The sequence below is a fragment of the Maylandia zebra genome, linkage group LG16, assembly GCF_041146795.1.
Source record: "Maylandia zebra isolate NMK-2024a linkage group LG16, Mzebra_GT3a, whole genome shotgun sequence".
Lineage (NCBI taxonomy): Eukaryota > Metazoa > Chordata > Actinopteri > Cichliformes > Cichlidae > Maylandia > Maylandia zebra.
In genome coordinates, this window is record NC_135182.1 from 8,587,934 (window position 1) to 8,610,462 (window position 22,529).

The window sequence follows — 22,529 nt, forward strand, 5'->3', positions numbered from 1 at the left end:
GTCTGGACAACAATTCCTGAAGAACTGGAACTGATAAACAGCCAAAAAACTGTTTTGCTTGTGTTTCATTTCGCCTTCCTTCGTGTCCTTCACTTGGTTCCTCCACTATAAACTCATCATACATGATATAAAATCTGCAAATGGTGGTGAATGCCAGTAAGGAAAGGATCTTGAATCTCATTTGTGTACTTCATTTTGACCACTTATTTGTACACTATCATCAAATTTCAGTTTGACATTAGCTTTAATCATAGACTGTGTTGTCTGTATGATATGTATATTTAACATTAGATGCTTGGTTCCCTCTGTCTCGCTCTGCGATATCACTCTCAGTGATATCTTACCTGGTTAAATAAAGGAAAAATGATGTGAAATAAAGTAAGGTCTTCTATGAAGATTGTCAGATTCTTCCTTGCAAAAGAATAGTAGTTAACCTGCACTTCCACAGCAAGTCACGGTGCTGATTACTGATGAAAGCCCCACTTCGTATGCAGGGACAAAAGCTCTGCCTTCTGCATCTCAGAGAAGCCAAATCAGCTCTCATCACCTGATGATGCTTTTATAGCAATGGATTCGACTGCAAAATGTTAGCCTTACTGGGATGACACAGGAATCGGCTGATCTCATACACGAGCAAATAATAATATGAAAACTGAAGAGAATTTTTTTTCTTTTAGCCTTTAGAGTTGAACTAGGTATCTGTGAATATTTAATATATTAAGAATAGATTCCCAGTAATTTTGTAAATCTGGAATGCTAAATTGTAGCTTTATTCTCAAAATAAAAATGTGGAATAATTATTAAAATATGACATTACTTTTGAAAATATTATCTCTTTTATAGAAACGTTACTTTTTTTCCCCTTCCACCTAGCCGACTGTGTGAACGATGGAATTATGAGCAGGAAAACTGTTTGTGTGTGACAAATTCGGTTTTCAATGGAGTCCTCAAGAGCACATGGCTGCAGGCGTAACCATAATCATGTTGGGAGTGTATTTGAGGCTGCTGAGTGAATTTAATCTGTGGTGGGTTTTTTTCAGTTGGGGGGTGGGTAGATGAGGGGGTGGTGGATGATTTGAAATGGTCTAATTTAGGAAGCAGCTGCAGAGACAGACGGGGCACAAGTATTAGTGTACTCTGTTTGTATTTAATAAATTATTCACAATCTAAGTTGTGCTTTACGGTAAAAGAGAGTGAAGATTACAGGAAAAAACTGATGATATGGACAGAAAAGTAAAGGAGATGCAAACCTGCAGGAAGTTAGGGAGGTGGTGTAAAACAGACTGAGAGAGTTGCAGAGAAACAGAATTACACACATACAGAGACAATCAGATAAACATAGACAGACTTTATTGGAGTGAAATGAGACTTCATACACAATTTAAACAAATAACAGGAAGAAAAATGCAATTTTCTGTCTATCTTGGATCAAAGAGTGAGATTTCTTCTGCTTTTGAAAAGTGGAAAAGAGAGGTTACCAGTTCTTACATGTAATAGAGAAATTTATCCATTCATGGGCAATGCAGGTGCCCCCTAAAACACTCGGGTTTACTACAAATTATGCAGACCTACAAATCCAGACTAATTGGAATGAATTATAATTTGTGGAGTACACTATTACAATATAAATGTTACAACATGACACTATGAAAAGCCTCTATCTTCTGGTCTAACAGTGAAAAAAACGACTTTTAAGGCCTTTGCCATTTAATTGTGTTTTATAATGTTACAGCTTTATTCCTAAAATATGATACATGATTTAGGTATATGATTTAATTCTTAATATATTAAGAATTTATTCCGATAAACAAGTAAAATAAAGATATTATAATGAACAATACAAACAATATTGTTAAGTATTACTGGTTATTGCTCTGTGACTAGCAATGCAGCATTCTTCCTGATAAACACCGGCGCCATCTAGCGTCTATCTAGGGTTACATCAAGTCCTGCAATATTCTAGGGGGTGGCGTCATCACGTCAACCTTGACGTTGTCGTACTGTGGACTCTGTGCTTTGCACGACATCGGCGGGGACTTTAGCAATTTATCCAGTTACACTGATAAATTGATTGATTTAATAAGGTATGTGTTAGTCATGTGTTCTGCTGCTGCTTTGCTGCGTCCCCGTGTTTTCACTTATGTAACTTTAGACAGAAATTAAAAATGCCACTCAAAGATATCTACATGGGCTAACTTTACTTGCTAATCCTTGCACGCCCAACTCTTATTCTATTGCTGACCAATTTAACTCCGTCTGTGTAAAATCTTAACAAAAGCTTAGTGTGAATGGCTTAAAAGACATGTTGCATGTATAGAAAGCGATTATGTTTAATTCGGCGTCATGCAGGACGTAATTTGGATTGAATGTTGTACTGTAGGTGCTTTGCCTTGGTCACTGTCGTTAGTACCAGGGGTTGACTTTATTTTAAGCCAAGGCTGGAGGGTGACAGCAGCCCATACACTGACCTGTGGTTGTATTCGTTGCTGTTGTGGTCAGATTTGACATTTTCTGTAAGCTGCTGCTCAGCTGCCTTAGACTTTGAGACTTACCGTTGTTTCTCAGAGTTCGCCGACTGTACTTGCAGCGACGTCGCCTCGTGAGCACAGTGGACAGGTAACGGACGCTTCTTAGCCGTCCTAGTTAAAGCCTGAACGTTAATCGCAACCACCGCGACATCAGTTGCATCTGCTTAGTGTTTGGACTACCTGCGTTTGTGCTTATCAAATCCGGGGCCTCATTTATCGAAAGGTTCTCAGATTGGTGCTGAGCATTCACCTGTTTGTTCATGGAGCCATGTATGGAGTGTTTAAGTTCTTTTAAATGGGAATGCTTCTTAACCTGACTTATTATCAGTGCTGCTGCCAATAAATAGTTTTAATAACTAAGCCAAGTCCAATCCAAGTGGACAGTAACTAACAGTTACATCACAATACCTTATTACACATAAAGATTAGGGTGTAGTAGGATATGAAAGCCAGGCAGTCCATATTTCGAAGACTTGCTCATTTCTAGCTCTATATTCCCCCTCGATCTTCCTAGACTCCGCTCATTCATGATCAAAATACCTCTTATTTACTTCAAATGTGGCTTCAGCTTAGCTCCTCAGCTCATCCTTTGACTGAAACAACCCCCTTTAACCCTGCTTTCCTCTAATTGGCTGCCTTCTGCAAACAGAAGGTAGCTTCAGTGCCTAGATGACCATATTAGCGACACCTGCTGTCTTTGATGTGATAAAGAGCTAAGAGTAGGAAAAGCTGCGTGACAGCTGAGCTTGTACAGACACTGAACGCATTATTTCAAACTCTATCATGTTTACTTTGAGCTTTCATTGTACAAGTATTTACATGATAGAAAATAAGGAAATGCATAATATGGCCTCCATCCATCCGTTTATCCAATTCAGGGTCGCAGGAGGCTGGAGTTTGTCACAGACGTCATAAAGAGTGTGTTCAGGAAGTTCAGTTTGTATTTTAGCTTTGTAATCACCTTTTATAGAGATATTATATCCTATATTAATTCAGTTTGCACTCATTGTATTTATATTATTAAAAAACAGTGTCATTTGTTGCTCTTTAAAAGCGTGCTTAGTACAAGAAACATCCTCGTGTGCATTATTAAACTTCCATAATGCAGTGCTTCACATTTGCACCCGATATAAGAGATGTGTACATTACTGTGAAACAAAACCATCTCACCCAGTGGGGAGGTTGAGTAATGTGGGCTGGATGTAGTCTGAGTGACTTTAAGCAGGAGTACACTGTGTTTGCGTTTACTCTGCTGCTGTATGTCCTCAGATCAAAGATGGCCCTCACACTAGTGTCCTCCAACAAGTGCGCTGGCGGATTCCAGAAGGTTTTTGAACATGAAAGGTGCGACACATCTTCAGACACTCCTTTGGCCTCACCTTCAGTGACTTTCTCATGTGTGTAAAAGTGTATAAATGTGTAAGAAGACTGCACTAACGTGTTTGTATTTACTCTGTGCAGCACTGAGCTGAAGTGTAAGATGAAGTTTGCAGTCTATCTGCCTCCAAAGGCTGAGACCGACAAGTGTGCCGTCATGTACTGGCTCTCTGGTGAGTTTTTGAGTCATTGTTTACCTTGATCCATTAGATTAAGGTGTGTAAATGTTAAACGTTTTCTTAGATCAGTTGAGGAGTTTTTCTCCTGTTTAAAAGATTAGTAAATAAGTCAACAGGAAGATCCTGACTCGGTATAATGTATGACAGGTGCTAAACAATGCATTGTTTGTTTAACTGAAGAAGAGAAAATAGACCTGAGAGGGCAAAAAGCTGGAATTAGTCTCAGTTTGGTTAAAAAAGAGAAAAAGAAAATGATGATGATTTCAATTTTTTAAGTCAGAATTTAACATTTTCTCACTGTAAAGAATTGTTAAATCAAATTAGTAAAAAAACCCTCAAATTTATACCTGTTAGCTTAAGATTTTTAAGTTCGCTAACCATGCTAAATGATTGGCTGAAAGCGATAGGTGTATAGTTATGGACTGTAGAATTAGCTAAAATTAAATGGATAAATTGTTTGCTGAAAGAAACAAATAGCTGAGAGCAGTTAATAGATTGTTCAATATTTTTAATTGCTAAAAATTTAAAAAAAGATATTTATCAATATCCAAAAGTAGCTAACAGCGTAAAGTCATCTATAAGTAGTGGCAAAGATATTTAAAAGTAGCTTCAACATAATGGTTAAAAAGAAATAATAGACGAAGGGTTAACTGTAAATGCTTAAAGTTGTTTGCTAAAAGTAATGGAGATATGTTTAAAATGTTAGGGTGAAACGGTGGTGGCATAATAGCAAATCTGGTAATAAATGCATGGCTATATTATGTTTTTAGGGATGTAGAAATACCTATGCAAACTGTGAAAATCTATAAAGAAAATAAAAGTTCACTGTGACTGTAACAGTAAAGCCTCAGTCACATTAGATTGTGACGAGGAAGAATCAGTGATTTCCAGGTAACTGCATTGGATTTATTTATTTTTTTTACAGTTGTTGACAGATTGGTCTCCCAATCAATAGGCAACAAGATCTCAAGTCGCACTAATTGTTGCAGTAATTTTGTTCACTCTGTGGTGTTCGACCACTGTTATCCTTACGTGGCTCAATCACTCAGGTTCTCCTTCTAAATGACTGTAGTATGAACGATAACTTAAACACAGCCTAACTGTTGAATTTTGTGAAAAATGTTAAAATATTGACTGATATTGATTAAAAACTTTTTCGTGAAGCATGAAATCAAATGAACGTATTTGGACAGCCTTCAGAAGATGATTTGATCATAAGCTATCATGCCTGTTCAGAGCAGCGGTGACTGCGGCTCATCAGTTTTCACTGTCTCTCTGCAGGCCTGACGTGTACGGAGCAGAACTTCATCACCAAAGCCGGCAGTCAGCTCGGTGCTGCGGAGCACGGCATCATCATCGTAGCTCCAGACACCAGCCCCCGTAAGTTCACCATCTGATAGTAAGCACCTCAGCACGAGTGCGCTTACGTCTTTGTGCTGATTCCCACGGTTTGTTTTGAAGTCTTGATTCTGCTCAGTGAAATCTCTATGAAGGTTATGGTGGGGCTTCAGCATCTTTAGAGCTTTTGTGACTGACCAACCATGTGTCATCCCTCCTAAGGTGGCTGCAACATCGAAGGCGAAGATGAGAGCTGGGATTTTGGCACTGGTGCTGGTTTCTACGTCAACGCCACCCAGGACCCATGGAAGACCAACTACCGCATGTATGCCTACGTCACCGAGGAGGTATGACGGATTTAAGTCTTCCACGTCCAGCAACACCTGTTTTTCCTAAAGCTCCTGTGATTTAAATAGTCTGCCTCGTCTCTGTCAGCTCCCTAAACTGATCAACGCTAACTTCCCCACCGACCCAGAGAAGATGTCCATCTCTGGCCACTCAATGGGCGGCCACGGGGCGCTCATCTGTGCCCTGAAGAACCCGGGGAAATACAAGGTACTGTACTATTCACTTGTACAAGAGAAAAGGCTTCATTAATGAGGGCAATTGGTTCATCTCTATAATCTCTAATAGATTTAAATTAGCTTTCATTTTTATTTTGTTTTTTAATCATAAATAACATTTCCTGTCATTAATTTGTCAGTCTGCTTCTGCTATGCCTTTTAATAATTTTTGTTATGTGCCAGGGATAATGAAAAGTTGTGAACTGTGTATGTCATTTTGACTGTTCCAATTATCAGACAGATTAAATTAAACGTTTTAAGTGTATCTGGACACACTAATTGAAATATTCCACATCTACACACAACATGTTTGCTAACGACTCTGACTTCAGTCTAATTGAAGTAAAGCTGCGTAAACGCTGGAAGCAATCTGCTCGTTAACGACCATTTCTTTTTTTTTTTCCTTGATAAAAATGGTGCAAAAAACGAACGCATAAGGACAAAAACTGTGATGAAAATCAGAGCTAATGAAGATGTGTAGATAGGCTCAGATAGACGGGATTATACAGGCGATTGCATTTATTAAATTTTCAATTTTATAAAGTGCCAAATCACAACATTTGTTGCCATCAAGGCACTTTATACTGTGAGGTAAAGAGCCGAGAATCAAAGAGACGTAAGGTGTGGTGGATTCTTTGGTTGTATGAGATTTGGTTTTCATGTCTCAATTGCTCAGTTATGTAGTTTGCCCAAGTACTCTTTTAAAAAGCCAACACCAGTGAAACTAGTAAATCATTTTTCTTTATCAGATTTGTTTCATTAAAACTTCAGGAATCTCTGTGGAAACATTTTGTCACAAAATATCACATCACCAGAACTCTTGCATCCTGTCAGCCTCGGCTGTCCTCTCTCTTCACTTTCCATCAGTAGAAACACATTCTGAATAACTGAAAGATGCTGATAGATCCTGATGTGTCTCCTGCAGGCTGTGTCTGCATTCGCTCCCATCTGTAACCCGATGCAGTGTCCCTGGGGACAGAAAGCTTTCTCAGGATACCTGGGCCCTGATAGGTCAACATGGGAGGTAAGAGCACTGAAGTTAGTGGCCAAAGAACCTACTAAAACATGACCCCTAAGCTGCTGGATGAAGAGTCAATGAGAGTTTCAACGAGGAGAGTTTGGCCACCAGAGCAGAAGAAACGGGTGATAATGGAGCATGATCATGTGACTTATGCAACTCGTCATTATTTCTTTCAGGCGTACGACGCTACCGTGTTGGCAGCTTCGTATTCCGGTCCTCAGCTCGACATCCTCATTGATCAAGGCAGAGACGACCAGTTCCTGTCAGCTAGCCAGCTTCTGCCCGACAACCTGATCGCTGTCTGCTCCGAGAAGAAAATCCCTGTCGTCTTCAGGCTGCAGCCGGTCAGTTCCTGTAGTCTCTACAAAGTAAAAGCTCTGATTCTTGTCAGAGAAATCAGAAATGTCTTCAAATAAGTCGTAGAGCAGCTGAGAAAATGAAGTTTATTTATTTTTGATCTTCATATTTATGCAACACCTGATCTGTGTCACTGTATGCTGTTTCCTTCTGCAGGGCTATGACCACAGCTACTTCTTCATCTACTCCTTCATGAACGACCACATCAAACACCACGCCAAGTACCTGAATGCCTGAACAGCCAACGCAGTTTGACCCCAGCCAGATCACTCTGACCCTGCTGCCATCATTCACCTTTTCTGTTTCATTTCTCCTCCGACTTCCTTTAGCACTGAGTTCACCCGTTTCTGGGAACTAAACAAAGCATGTCAGCTCACTGACAATTCGTCCCACTTAGAAGCCTTTGTGCCTTCACTGTGAAAAGAAGAGAAACTTCTGTGTTTAGTATTTTTTTGGGGAGGTGTGGTTACAGCCACGTTTCTAATATCAGGAAGTATTCTTGTGACCCGACTGCCAGCATGTGGATTTTCTTCTGGACTCAGAGCGGAGACTGGTCAGTCTTTCATAAGAATAAAATAAAAAAATAAATCTTGCTGATAAATTTTGGTGTTTTGTCTTCATTGCATTGCTGTTGAGTGTTTTTTATTTAAATTTGATTTCTAAAGCACCAACTTTGAACAGTCGACTCAAGAAGCTTTATATTGGAAGGTAAAGACAGTAATACAGAAGGAACCCCAACCACCAGATGAACCAGCACTTGGTGACAGTGGGAAAGAAAAACTCCAGAACCAGGCTCAGGGAGGGGCCGCCATCTGCTGCATTTGATTGGGGGAGAGAATAAAAGACACTCTGTGGAAGAGAGGCAGTTTTAGTAATTATTAGTGATTAAATGCAAAGTGGTGTATAAGCACAGATTAAAATAAGGTGAGTGAAGAAGCAGCAGCCTGGGTCAAGCAGTGTAATGAAGGTTCACCTGATCCATCAGCAATACCAACCGGGAACGTTTTAAGGCTAATCTTAAGTGGGTGCCTGCAAGTCAGCAGTCTGAGAGTGTAGCGCTCTATTGGGGTAATATGGTACTATGAGGTCTTTAAGATTAGATGGCACTGATTATTTCATCTTTGTGACTGCAGTTATATAATCGGCCCTTAAGACAATTTTAAAGCTTAAAATGAGCTTCAAAGTCAATTCCAGCTTTAAGGGGTTAACATTTCTTTCTTGCATCCTTTGGTCATAAAAACAGTAACAGAAACATCCGTTTGTAGTGATGCATGCTGTTTTTTTTAAACTTCAGAATGGCTAATATACATAAAAAAAAAAGCTCAAAAATACAGTATATGAAGTTTTCCAAACTTCATGTAAGGACTTACTTTGACATTTTTCCTTTTAATTAAATAAATATTGAGTTCATGTTTTACCATTTAGAGATTTTATTGGGGATATTTCACTGTTTCAAGCCTTTTGGGTTGATTATGTCCTCCTTTATCCTCAATTCATCAAATGGCTGCTCATCTGTCAGCCTGGTTCTGCTGCAAGTCTCTACCTGTTAAAAGTAAAATCTTCCTCCCTACCGTTGCCAAGTGCAACTTAGTGGTTAGCACTGTTGCCTGGTACAAACCCAGACTTGGTCTTTAAGTAAGATGTGCACGTTCTCTAGTACTCTAGTTTCTCCTGCCACCAAGAACCACGCTATATTAATGCTGTCCAGTTTGACCGAGGAGACTCGTTCAATATCAGAAATGATGCATCAATAGAGTCAAATTTTAGAGAAATTCAAGGGAGGAGAAAAAAAACTTATACAAATGAGCCAACAACAGACTTTTGTTTCAGGTGAGGTCTTTACTGATAAAGTGAAATACAGTACAGTATATACAGTATTCACAGCAGTTAAGGCGACGTTACAGGGACTATTCATGCATGTAGATTTGAGTTGCTGTACAACAAAAACTTACACAAAGGTTCACAAAGCGTTACAAAAGGGTATGTTACATCCAAATTTCAACAAACCTGAAAATAAGTCACATAAAAAATAAATGTGCTCCCAGTCAAAGTACAAAAATGTGAGTACAGGCTGTTTCTGGACAATAGATTTGTACAAAAGATGAAACCTTAAAACAAAAACACACACTGCTTTAGGTTCAGCAGGCACACATTTACATATTTTACAACAGCGTCACGTTTGGAACCTTAAAGGATCAGTGTGTAGGATTTAGTGGCATCGCCACTCTTTAGCCCTCTTAAGAGACAGTGTTTGGTTTGTTCCTTCTGATCTCACACTTGATGGTGACCTATAATAACACAAGTAAATATTACATTTCTACTTATAGCTCCCAGTAAACCCCCCACACTGGCCCTTTAACTCTCCATCTCATTTTCAAAGGTGACTTCAGATTTGCTCAGTTGCCAAAACAAAGATATAAATACAAGTTTAAAGTGCAGATTCTGTTGGGGAAGCAGCCAGTTTGGTTTTATTGCTTTTTCCCAAAACGCTGTGACATGATGTGCACAGATCTGTGGAAAATGGCATGATTATGTGAAGAAATGCAGATAGAGATTCAAAATAAGCACGCTGGAATCATCCGGCTCTGTTACTTATGTCACAGCTAAAGCCGACATGCTAATCCTCATAGTGGTAGTTTTCTCACTGTACTGTTATATTTAATATTTATTACATTGTTATTAAGAATGTAATAAGTATGTTTCCCTGCATGAATCAACAACTTATTATGGAGTGGAGGGGTATGCATGCCTGCATGATCCCAGGAGCAATGGTAGGGTGAGGGGGACAGGCTAAGAATGATTTAAAACACCCCTACGTAGAAGAAGCCATCAGACCAGTTAACTCACCTGAGAGAGGGGTTCAGGGGCAGTAGCCGCAGTAGGGGCCCCAGTAGTGATGGCACTCCCAGTAGGGGGTGGCACCCCATTCAGTACTTTGTGGGCTGGTTGAAAGTGAGCAGTAGGGGAACTGGCATCCTGATCCACAGTTGCTAAAGCTCATTGTAGGGATGAATGAGTACATTCTTACCCTGTTCACGAACTCAGGGCAGCAACTGAAGGAACAACATCATTGATACAAGCAGCAGAAATGAGGTTCCTCTGATGGATGTCTGAGCTCTCCCTTAAACACATAACTCCGTCAATCAGAAATCGTCAATCTGAGTAATTTTCCCCCGCAGTCTATGTAAACCAGCTGAGATGATTAGGACATCGGACTAAAATAAGAGATCGTGTCTTTTGACTGGCCTGGGAACCCCTCGGTCTCCCTCTGGATAAGATAGCAGCTGGTAGCAGAGAAGATAGGATCGGTCCTCTTAGACCGCTGCCCCTGTGGCACAGATAAGTGGCAGAAAAATGGATTTATTGATGGAAGAATTATGGTCTGTTTTTGTTTAAACAAACTTAATCTCTAGGTTAAAAAAAAACATTGAGCTTTTTATTTGCTAATGTGAGTGTTTCATGGTGAAATATACAGTACATGAACAAACAAATTCAACAATACAAAAAATCCTTGTGATAAATAATATGTACACAGGCATACAGCACATTTACATTAAATCCTTTATGTTTTATCACAGGAGAGAAAAAGGTTTGTTTTGGCAACTGTCAAATCTATCCAGTGGAAGCATTTATCTATTTATTATGGAGTTCTTTCTAATTACTGCTGAATATTTAAGTAGCTCAAGCTTTGGATTCCAAGCTGCACAGGAAAAAACAACAACAAACAATTAAAAAAAAAAAAAAACAAACCCAAAAATGTAATCCCCCATTCATACAATGTTGTTGAATGTTGCTGTTTCATGTGGTGACATTCTGGCATTTAGGAGGAAAACATAATGTAATGCTTGTTTTAAAGGGGCAGTAAGAAGATTTGGGTTAGCGAATGTCTCAAGTGCAGCCCTTTTTAAAAATCTGGTCTAATGACCATGGTAACTTATGCTAAACATATAACTAACTGGTCATTTATTTTATATCCTGTACATTCCTGGATAAGACTGCAGTAGGCAGTACATGGTTGGTTTATTTTGTGAATAAAAACAGTCAAATCAGGCGTCCCACAGTCACTTTTATGCTAGCACACCCGGAGCCTGAAGCAGAACGCCTGTGTTAACCCAGGACGCTGATAACAGTGTTGTGATATGTGATGACTGTGGTTTCAGGTTTTGCCGAGCCAGCTAATGCAAAGAAAAAGTAGCTTTGTTAAACTTGCTGTATAGCATAAACCTTAGTTTCAGAAACAAGTCCAGCACTTGTCTGACAAGTAAATCTGCCAAACAGTACAACATAACTGTTGTGTATCAATGCAATCACACAGCAGAGGCTGATCAAAGTCCATAATAATGTTATTCAAAATAATACTTCCTACTACCCCTTTAAAATCTCAGTCTGAGCCAGGTCTGCACAACCACATGTTTCAAAAGACCAACCAGCAACTGCCTTGATTTCACACACACCCATGACCACACACACACACACACACACACACACACACACACACACACACACACACACACACTGATACTGTTGACGTAGCAGGCTGTGGAATGAAGGGCCAACAGTGTAGTAAACCCAAACCTACCCTGAGTCACACAGTCTCTGATCTCACACACCAACAGCTCTGGCCTAAACCTCAGAGGGTAGAACCAGTTCACTCACGAGCCCCTCATGTGCTCAACTGTTCAGCAGAGGAGCGTTTCATTTTAACATCTTCATATTGACTGCTAAGCAGCAAAAACCTCATTAGACTCAAGTTTTTAAACCTAGGGATGTTTTTTTTAACATAGTGTTTTAAGAGTTTAAAAAAATGGTAGAGTCTTAACTAGCTGAGACTGTCTGAGCTAGGGCGATGGCTACATGAAAATCTCGTCTTCACACACACCTGAAATATAAAAGTCACATACAGTTTCAGGTGGTCTACGAGGCCTGAAGCTCAGACATAGACATATTACTCAACAACAGGCCCCCGGGCGCAGACCCTTTCTACAGTGGAGAATGACATCATCCAGAGCCTCTAGTCTATTACAGTATAATGGGTTTGTTTTTTTGGTCAGTCTGTTTGTCCTCATGGATGTTGTCTATTTGTCGTCTCTTGAAGTCGTTTTGTGTGTATTAGTGCAATGTTTCTCTGTGGTGTTTTTTGCAGTTTCTTTGTAGTCACTTGTTGTGTATACAGTAAGGGTCCTGGCTAGACCGCCCATGCTAAAAAACAAAGCCCTGGAATGGCGTGGCTACGTCTGCAGCCTGTTCGCAGCTCGGACACAAAACATTTCACTGCATGTCGTACTCTGTATGATTGTGTATGTAACAAATAAAGCTTGTTTGTTTGTTTGTGGTTAGTTTCTGTCTCTTTGTTGTTGTGGTGTGACCATCTGTTGTTTTTTATTATCTGTCTCTACAGATGCAGATTCTTAGTTATTGTGTGTCTCTTTGTAGTCATGTTGAGTGTGTTGTGTCTCTTTGCGGGTAGTTTTTGTTTTGTCTGGCTGTAGTCATGTCTCTCTGTAGTTATGAGGAGTCAGTTTTTTTATCTTTTTGTGGGTACTTTTGGTTTTGTTTCTTTGCATTCATTTTTTGTCTCTTTGTAGTTATGGTGAGTCACTGTTATTACCATTTTTTGGTGGGTTGTTTTGTGACCTTTTGTCACTGATTTTTATCTCTTTGTAGTCACCCTGGGTCTGTGTTTTCTTTTTCTTTTTAATGTTCCAGATGAAATTAGCTGATCCCTTCAAATTGGGGCTCTGAGCTGGGCCACCCTGACCGTGGGTCCCTGTAACTGTAGGCCTGTTCAGTAATCCATCCATGACCACAGTGATGCATAATGTTCCCTTGAAACACTGACTGGTTTTTGCTTTTGTTTGTTCATTTGTTCCACTACCACCACATGTTTTGGCACATTAGCAAACTGCATCTCATGACAAATACCACAATAGGAGCTTCACGGACCAAGTCTGAAAACGTTTCCAGGTTCCTTATGTGAGCACTGACTACCAACACGCGTAAAAGGATAGAGGGTAAGAAAATAATCACCTGGAATCCATCAGAAGCTTGAGAAACACAGATTAGTGTCCCCAGACTAACGCACACTCAGACCTGCCTCATGGACGAGCAGACAGCTCCACACAAAGTCATACTACTAAAAATGTATAAAACACATAAAGTTATACCTAAAATATATTAGAGAAAAATATTTTGGCCTTCTTTCTTTTTGACTGTATATAACAACTCAAGCGGATTTTCTCTGCATCTCTTTATATTATAAATAGTTTCGTGTTTAAATACAAACTGCAGGTAAAAGCCGACTCCCTCTACATTAAGACTAAAGTATTTTGGTTTTATTCTTTTCAGGGTAGTGAGAGCAACACACTAATTACTCACACAGTCCAAAAACACTTCACCAGAAACCTCAGTAGGAAAAAAAAAAAATCTGTAGAAACATAACTGATAATTTAATAAAAATCATTTGTTAACATGTGCATAGACACCATGATATAACCTGGTGAAGTTGGTGCAACTGCAGTACGCCACAAAGGCTTTGGCTCCAGCCAATCCACTCGCAATTTAGAGTTCAATCGTGGATTTAAAACAACACATTACCAGAGCCACAGTCAGAGAACGAAAACATTGATTTTGAGAACACAGATGCATTTTTTTTAAAGAATATACCAATTAAGTTGTATAAAAAAGAAAGAAAATTGAGGTAAATAATTGAATGGAAGAATTATAAAACCCCCTCCTCCCCAAATTGCAGATTTAAGATTAAAATTATTATTTCAAAAGAATAAATCTATATTTTTTTTATAATATATTATGACACTTTCTAAACTTTGAGCCTTTTCTCTCACGTTATTTGTGATATTTTCCCCAAACTTTTCTGGTTCTACTCTCAAAATCCAATCTCACTTTCTGTCACATTGGTCTTCATGGTTCAAAAGTTTGGTACCAACCAGTGTAAGAAGATGACATCAAACAAACAAACAAACAAAAAAGATAATTTGAGTTTCCTAGCACACCCTTGGCTTGGCACGATGGTAAAATCTTAATTGTCCAAAAAAACTGTCCTCTTATGAATTAGTAGATAATACACTTCTGATGGGTTTAGTTCCCTTAACACCATTTTTTATCCTTGAATACTATTTTAAAAAACAAACAAACAAAAAACCACTCTGTTACTTAAGCTCATGAAGGATCGGAGGCTTTTTTTTAGCGTTGTGTGAAATCACATGAGCGATTTCATCTGGGTGAGTGTCTGTGGTACGTGTCAGTCGGTTGAAGCTCCGCCCATCTTTACTGCTCACGTCAGGGCAGAGTGTCTGGGGGAGGCTTCATCCACCAGAGCCTGCACCGTGATGGACACTTTGACCAGGCCTTTCTCCTCCAGGATGTGGTGAGGAAGACACAGTTTGTCCTGCAAGAGCAAAAGCAGGGAGAGAAAAAAACAGCAGGAGAGAAGAAAGAGAGCAAGAGAGAGAGGGAAGGAAGAAATGTGGGAGCAGAAGTAGAGACAGGAAAGAGACAAAGGCGGCACTGGGTTTAGTCAACACTTAAATCTAACGTCTGTTATTGCACGTATGTCTGCACATTCAATACGTGCAACTCTAGCTTCGTCTTAGCTTAGTGCTGCTTTTCTGTTGAGAGTTAGTTTAGAGTTTATAACGATGCAACACGTGATGTTAAGTTAACCGTCCATTACACTCAGACAGTTCAGTTGGAGCAGTCTGAAGCGTGGACTCAGTTTCTGACATCATTAGTCAATCCTAAGTCATTAGCTAATAACTTTGACAAGATGTTAATCAAAGAGCGCATGTTTTCATACCACAGATATATCCTCCAAGACTGAGATTTACTAAATAAACTTTAGTATTTTACCCAATATGAGTCATAATAAAAAAACACAAGAGAGGAAGGTGTATTCCTGAAATCTTCTAAAGGCCAGAAGTCTTTTTGCAACAACAGCTATCACCATCCGGTGGCCTTCTGATAGAATGCAGTTGTAATGCACTTCACCATTAGCTTTATTTTCCAACCATGAAGCTATGTCTCTTTCTTTTTTTTTTTTTACTGCCCACCTGTGATGACACAGGCGCACAGCCTTGTTCAGAGCTACTGTGTGCTAGTGGCAGCCAGTAAGAAGAATGTTGGTTTAAAGGGAGTGGTATGAACTCAGGAGCTGCACCAAAGCCACTGTGGTATAATTAAGGATTGTTTTGAATTATAAATTATGCAAAGCTACCCTAACTAACTAGCATCAAACTAAAAGTATTGTAATTGTTATTGTAAATGAGCACAATGTGTCTGCCTTTGATACATCTGCAAGTCAAACGTCCCTGTTTGCAATATAATGTCCAAAATAAGGCCAGTTTTTTTAAATGTCACCTCTTCGTCCAATCTGATTGGTTGACACACTATGTGTGAGAAAAAAGAACTCTTGTAGAAAAGTGGCTTTATTCAGACATAAAAGCAGTGCATCAGTCTGCATATGGCTAAACCGGATGTAGGTCATGAAAAAAAAATGAACATGGAGATGACAGCTGACGTTGGTCCACTTTCTATTTTTTGTGATTTTATTGAATCTGTGTAGATCTGAATATGGTTGGGAATGAAATGAGCACATGAAACCTCCACATGTTAGACCTGAAAAGGTTTCAATATCAAATCCTAGTTGTACTCTGACCATTTCTTATTTCACATGGATGGACCTATGGCTGCCTAAACAATGACACCGAAGAGCAAAAAAAATCCCTAAACTGTATTTATTACTGATCTTTAACAAGTTCTAATATCATACACAGGTCATAAAAATAATCGTTCTTACATGAAATCTGTGCAGAGAATGTGGCATCGACAGCAAATCACATTTACTCTTCAAATCATTTCATGGAATTTGAACAAGCAGTAAACTACTTCAAATAATCACATTGTTCAAAAGCTTATCTGTTGTCCAGCTTCATGGCGATCATTCATACATAAAGATATTTACCATTTTCATACCATCACAACTATAAACTATAAATACTGGAGAAGACCTCTGTTCTCATTCACCCAGTGAGCTGTCAGGCATAGTTGTGTCTTTAAAGATTCAGTGGGCACATGTCCACATTCCTTTAGTTTTCAATTCAAACAGAACAGTCTGCAACTGCTCCATATACAGAAGACTAATATATAACTTATAAACTCATCGGGTTACTTTAGCCCTTCAAATATTCTCCAAAAACAGTCACATTGCATATCAGGGTGCAGCAGAGCTCAGTGATGTAACTTAAAATGTTCTCTCTGCAGGTGCCGGACAAACGTAAAAATAAATAAAATTCACATTTTCCTCAAGTTTCAAAACATCACACATCTCATAAATAGAGCTTTTAAATAATCCTTTAGGCAAACAAAGACATGAAAATACATCCAACTGGTTTTGAATAATCAACAAGTGAAATATGGCTTCCGTTTGCTTCAAGACTTTAGACGTCAGGAAAAGAGCAAATACTGTTTGTGTGGCTCTGTAATGGTGAGCGTCTCCGTACAGGAAACCTGTGCTTCTGTAGTTCACCCATTCTGATACTCGGGATCAATCATATTCAAGTCTGTAACTTCAGACAGTCTAAAAAAGAAAACTCCAAAAGAGCAGGGGGCAGTCGGATAAAAGTTCACATATGATAAAACAGGACCTCAGCAGTACTGTAGCAGCCAGTTTGGAGGTCTGCAGTTTTTACATCCAAGTTAACACTTGACAAATCATCATGGCATCATTATTATCATTAACTGTAACACTCATTGTAGTGTGACATGCAGTAAAAATACAGCAGCGTGAAATTAGATGCCATTTAAGAAAACATGAAGATTAATTTAACTGAGATTTTGCCTGATTTTTATACAACACTATAAAATACAAATGAGCTCGTTGACTGGGTCGGTTTTCCCAGAGCCAGTCAGAACCAAGTTCAGCCTGTCTTAATACAGTGGCATTTTCTTTGTACACCACAGTGGTGCACAGAGGCAAAATTGTGTATCTGAAGTGCAGACTTCCGGCTTTAATTCAAGGTGTTTAACAAAAGTATTGCATTTTTACAGTCAACCACTTTCAGAGGCTCAAAAGTAAGTGGACAAACTTACACGATTTGAAATATAAAGATTGTTTTCAACAAATTGATGAAAATACTTTGCTGTCAATGACAAAGTCATTTATGGATATAAACAAATACCGTTATGCTCCAGCCCTGGATTCACAGCATTTGCTTGCTCGGTCTTTACTGTGGCCACCTTCATTTGGGTCTTTGTGTCTTCAGTTTCATCTTCAGTAACTGAAAAGCTGCTCTTCTCGGTTAAGATGACTGAGTTGAAGAATATCGAACTTCTTTGCCTTGAGAAAACGCTATGCTTTGTATCATTGTCAATTTCTACTGTGTTACGCTGTCTGATCAGTTTTGCTGCATTTGGCTGAATCTGACCAGAGTACAGCCCTGTACACTTCACGATTCATCCTACTTTTATCAGCAATCAAATCATCAACCATCAGTCATGGTGATCTTAAAGGTCGGTACCATAACACTCCCTCTGTGCTGTTTGACAGGTGGTTTTCTTTGGATCATGAGCCATTGCTCTTTTTTCCCCATCATTCTGATACTGTTGAACTTTGTTTCATTTGTCTAAAGGACTATTTGTCATAACTGTGCAGGCTCTTTTACATGTTTCTGACAAACTCTACCATGGGCTAACGGTTTCTAAGTGTAACCAGTGATTTGCTCCTTCTTGTTAGCCTTCTGTATTTCCATTCATGGAGATGTTCATTGATTGTACACCTGATACTCCCACCTCCTTAACCTTTATACTGTTAAGGTGAATTTTGAGCTGTTTTGACATTGCACAGCATTAAAAACTGATCGACTTCACCTAAAGTAACCCAGAACACAGTGAAATTAGAAGATTTTAAAATTTTATATTGTAAAGATGCTACAAATGTTTGCACATTCAGGCGTACTGAGACTGAGTCCCCAGTGTGGGACAAATATGGAATATGCCATGTCTGTGAGTATTTTTAATGTAAACTGGAGACAGAGTTCATGGGGGAACTATCACAGGTATCATGGTGACTGGTGAATTTGCCATGGAAGCGAAGGTAATGAAGTGCTTAGTGATTAGAAAAGTGCTACATGAAACCAAGTACATTACATTTGCACCTGCAGTGTAACAATAATCTACAAACAAATTATAATCTATTTATTATTTAACTGAAATAAAAGATCTAACTGAGAGAATATAAAGAGGGGCTGGTGGATGTTAAGATCAAAAGGGCACCCAAAGTGTCCCTGAGTGTGGGAAAGACGTGAAGTCCCACACACACAAGGTTTCCTATCACTGCTCTGAATGCACGCACTAGTTTTACTTTAAATGTTTTGTATTTATAGTTATGAGAATTTTTTAAAAGATATCGTTTTATAATAAATCCCAGTTCCTAGAAGTTCTTGCCATTTTCACTTTCAATAAAATACAACTGAATGATTACAGCCGTTATATTTTCGTGTCTTAGGTAAAACAGGTCTATAATCTGCCTAATCTGTCATGGAATACTGAAGGAGTAAACCTTACCTGGCTGTGAACAGTTTTTTAGTTTTACTATGCAATCACCACATATTAAGCCTCTGAGAAAGGGGATTTGTGTATAAAATATAATTTCTAAACAATTAATATAATAATTTCATTAAATTCTTTGAATTGCAGCTGAAAGTCTCCACTTTAATCACATCTTAATTGTCTGACCTCAAAACCTGACTGTGTCTTCCATATTTACAGACTACCATCATAATGTGAATGTGTTCTGTTCTGCTACTGTAGTGGAGTAGGTGGTGTTTGGAAGCTTACAAGACGGGGAAAGTTCTTTGGGGTATCAATTCCCACATTAACTTAAAGTAAATCATACACACAAGAAGCATCATCAGCTATTGTTAGCACAGGGACATTTTATTAACAGACCAAGAAGTAATTTGACTGAGGGTATGTAAACCACCACACCAGTGCAGGTTAAAAACCTGGTAAAGGCTTTTAAAGATGGTGAATGGCCTGTATTTGTATAGCGCTTTACTAGTCCTTAAGGACCCCAAAGCGCTTTACACACACAGTCACACACTGGTGATGGCAAGCTACATTGTAGCCACAGCCACCCTGACAGAGGCAAGGCTGCCGGACACTGGCGCCACCGGGCCCTCTGATCACCACCAGTAGGCAACAGGTGAAGTGTCTTGCCCAAGGACACAACGAGCAAGACTGTCCAAGCCGGGGCTCGAACCAGCAACCTTCCAATTACAAGGCAAACTCCCAACTCTTGAGCCACGATCGCCCGTGATGTAAAAGATGTAAAAAGAAAAAGCACTCCCATTTTAAGTTTGGCCCCACTTCAAGTTCATCTTCTTGTGCACCTCTGGACCGCTTTCACAGTACAGACTATTTTTAGACTCCTTCCCTAAAGTCCTGTTCTGTCCCTGTGCACTTGCACTAATGGGTGCTGGATCTCCTCCAGTGCGTTCAAAGACTGATCATCCACTGATATATTTAGTCTCTCTCTTTTTTTTTTAAGACAAGTGGACAAGCTGCATTAAGGAAAACCAAAGTGAAGGTAGTCTTTCTGTGGACAAAGAACTCCTGCATTTAGCTAGTACACACTACAAAATAAGGCTGGTTCCACCATATAGTCTCCCTTCAATGCCCCAGAAAGTTTCAGTATTTGATTCTGGGGTATGAATCCATGAAGCTCAACAATGTGAACAATTCAGAAAAAAATGCAGCATGTTTCTCGTCATTCTTCAAACCTGAAGTGCCTCCTCTGGACCTTGGAACTGTGGACTTAAACTGAAGTGCTCAGTTCTAGTCAGAGCATTAAATGTCATCACCAACAATAAGGTTTGAAAGTTTGAAACAGATTGTAATGTGGGCTCTCACTGGTCTGAAAACTGTGGTGAATGTATTTACAGAGCAAATGGTCCTAAGAGGACTTTCAGGGAGAAACCTATAAATAGCAATTGTCTAAGAATAGACGATAAGGTTGAAAGTGAAGAGGGGGCCAAATTTAAATGCAGCATGGTTTAGGATTTTTATAGTGATCTTTCCAGAACTCTTTGATCACACCTTTTCAGACAATATTTCAGAGCTTCTTTTTCAGTCAGTTCACCACTAGACCTCCAAAAGGCTGCAAAATACTGCCCACTAATCCAAAATTAAAATCTGATCACTGCTATGGAAGTGGTACAAATACTGGCATATTCACTCCCTCTGCAAGAAATTTCAGTGAAATTCAACCGTTTCAGAGCCCCAGACTGACGTGACCCAGAGAAAAGCAATAAGCCCTCGGTCCTGCACAGATGTGATTATCTCTGCTGGCCAACATGTTGATAAGACATCATTGACTTCAGATAACCTATTACTCTGCATGCCCTGCTTTTGTTATGTGTCAGTTTATTGCAAAGACGTCATAGAAGGATAAAAGGAGGATAAAAGAAGAGGCATCCACTCATGCTGATGCTGCATTTGTGTCACATGGGATGGTGCTCATTAAAAATAATAGAAATATTATAGATTCTATGTGAGGAAATTAGATTGTCATGTGTTTATTTGAGCTTGTTGTTTGACAGATCGCCATGGTTACATTTGGTGACTGGCTGACCATCAGTGACTCCAAAAACAGACTCATTGCATCGACCACTATGTTTATGGGAAGTATTCCTCTTTCTTATTTTAGCACCACACAGAATGCAATTTAACACTTAATTACTGCAACACTGACCGAATAATAACAGATGAGTGATTAGAGCCACTAAATGAAATTTTTCCCACCCGTGTGACACAAATTCAGCAGAAATAAGGAGGAGGAGCCTGGGCAGAAAGAAGGCAGAGCTTGCAGGTGTCACGGTTACGTCAGCTCGGTCCAACTATAGGCCACGAAGAGCAGAACAAGGCAGAGGATGTGAACTAAGCTCGAACCAATAAGGTCCCAGATCTGCCAGGCAGGAGGCGGAGTTTGAGTGGTTACAGAAACTAATAAGGGAGTCTCTGATGCCCCAGGGGAAGTGGGGTTTGCAGCTGAGATTGCCTCCTCCCGTTTCCTGTCTGGATCCAAGGCAACCAGCGCCCGAACCGTGGTGCGAACCGGCTGCAGGCGGCACTGGATGATGTCATAAGGTGAGCAGAGGGACGACTGTTGCCCCCATTAGGAAGAAAGGAGGGAAGAAATGAGGAAGTGAATGAGGAAGGAGGAAAAATAGTGGGAGAAGTTGGAAGAGAAGGAATGAAGGGAGCAAAGATGGGAAAGATGAAGTAGGACAGAGAAGAAAGAGAAATATAGGGCAATAAAATGGAATGTGTGATGAAACAAATGAGAGAATATGATGGAAAGGTAAAAGACACGAGGAGGAAAAAAGGCAACAAGTGAAGGAAAACATAAGTGTGTAGATAAAAAAAATGGATTGAAGTTTGAGAAATGAGAAAAAGGTTAAATATTCTCCACAAAAAGCAAGAAGGTTGATGAGAAGAAGAAGACAAGGGAAAGGAGGAGGGATACGTGGTGCGATCCAGCCGGAAAGTAAAAAAGAGAAAAGGCAGAAGGTTAACCAATGGATACAGAGGTCAAAGGTCACAGAGTGAAGGAGCTGGTGGTGAGGCAAGCAGGGGAAGGAGGGATGCTTACTGAGAGGATGGCTCAGAACCTCTGCAGAACCCTTTGTCCTCCCAGTAAGCAGTCCAGTGATGAAGAGGTGAGGTGGCTAATGGGAGAGCCAGTGCAGCAGGCCAGCGCATTAGCATAGAAGCTGTTAGCACGTAAGCGCAGGGAAGCTTTGCAGAAGCGTTACTAGTAAAGCAGTCAGGCTGCAGCTTAAATGGCGGCTAGCGAACACAGAGGCCAGAAAACAGCCAGCAAGCAGAGATGGAGGTCAAAAGGTCAAGGCAGGTTAAACCTTTGAACTTTAATTTTCTAACAGATAAGAGAGCAAAAAAACAAACCTAAAACAAACACACAGATATCAACATAACATCAAATAAAAAAAATCAAACTACCAATCATAAAGTGTAATAAAATAACCAATTAACCCTGACACGTCTCACACATGCTGCTGTTTACTTTTTTGCATTAATGCTAGATTGCAGAAAAAACAATCTAATGTTTGCATTTCCCCTAATAACCTGCACC

The 22,529-nt window shown here is 39.5% G+C and overlaps 2 protein-coding genes across 9 annotated transcripts in view; one reads left to right on the top strand and one right to left on the bottom strand.

Annotated features, from left to right (window-relative positions):
• The first annotated feature begins 1,952 nt into the window (after positions 1-1,952).
• On the top strand, positions 1,953-7,964 carry esd (esterase D/formylglutathione hydrolase). Of its 2 annotated transcripts, none has more exons than XM_004566297.3 (9): positions 1,953-2,084; positions 3,798-3,872; positions 3,990-4,078; positions 5,366-5,464; positions 5,645-5,769; positions 5,858-5,977; positions 6,911-7,009; positions 7,183-7,350; positions 7,520-7,964. In XM_004566297.3, the coding sequence occupies exons 2-9, from the start codon at positions 3,805-3,807 to the stop codon at positions 7,598-7,600; spliced, it is 849 nt and encodes a 282-aa protein (XP_004566354.1). In that variant the 5' UTR covers positions 1,953-2,084; positions 3,798-3,804; the 3' UTR covers positions 7,601-7,964. The 2 variants fall into 2 exon arrangements, with proteins under 2 accessions (XP_004566354.1, XP_076730980.1); XM_076874865.1 differs by lacking the exon at positions 1,953-2,084 and adding an exon at positions 2,481-2,616.
• Positions 7,965-9,182: 1,218 nt separating this feature from the next.
• The window catches only part of lrch1 (leucine-rich repeats and calponin homology (CH) domain containing 1), a 109,418-nt gene continuing 96,071 nt past the window's right edge, over positions 9,183-22,529 (bottom strand). For 5 of the 7 annotated variants that reach the window (XM_004566291.6, XM_004566293.6, XM_004566290.6 and 2 more), the window contains one exon: positions 14,775-21,539. In XM_004566291.6, coding sequence (XP_004566348.1) covers positions 21,255-21,539 — 285 coding nt within the window. In that variant the 3' untranslated portion in view covers positions 14,775-21,254. The other 2 variants (XM_004566296.5, XM_004566295.6) reach the window with 1 other exon arrangement.

Coding starts and splice junctions, on each gene's coding strand:
- esd (XM_004566297.3), top strand. CDS start 3,805: ATGGCCCTCACACTAGTGTCCTCCAACAAGTGCGCTGGCGGATTCCAG. Junction 4,079..5,365: donor CGTCATGTACTGGCTCTCTG/GTGAGTTTTTGA, acceptor GTCTCTCTGCAG/GCCTGACGTGTACGGAGCAG. Junction 7,010..7,182: donor CTGATAGGTCAACATGGGAG/GTAAGAGCACTG, acceptor TATTTCTTTCAG/GCGTACGACGCTACCGTGTT.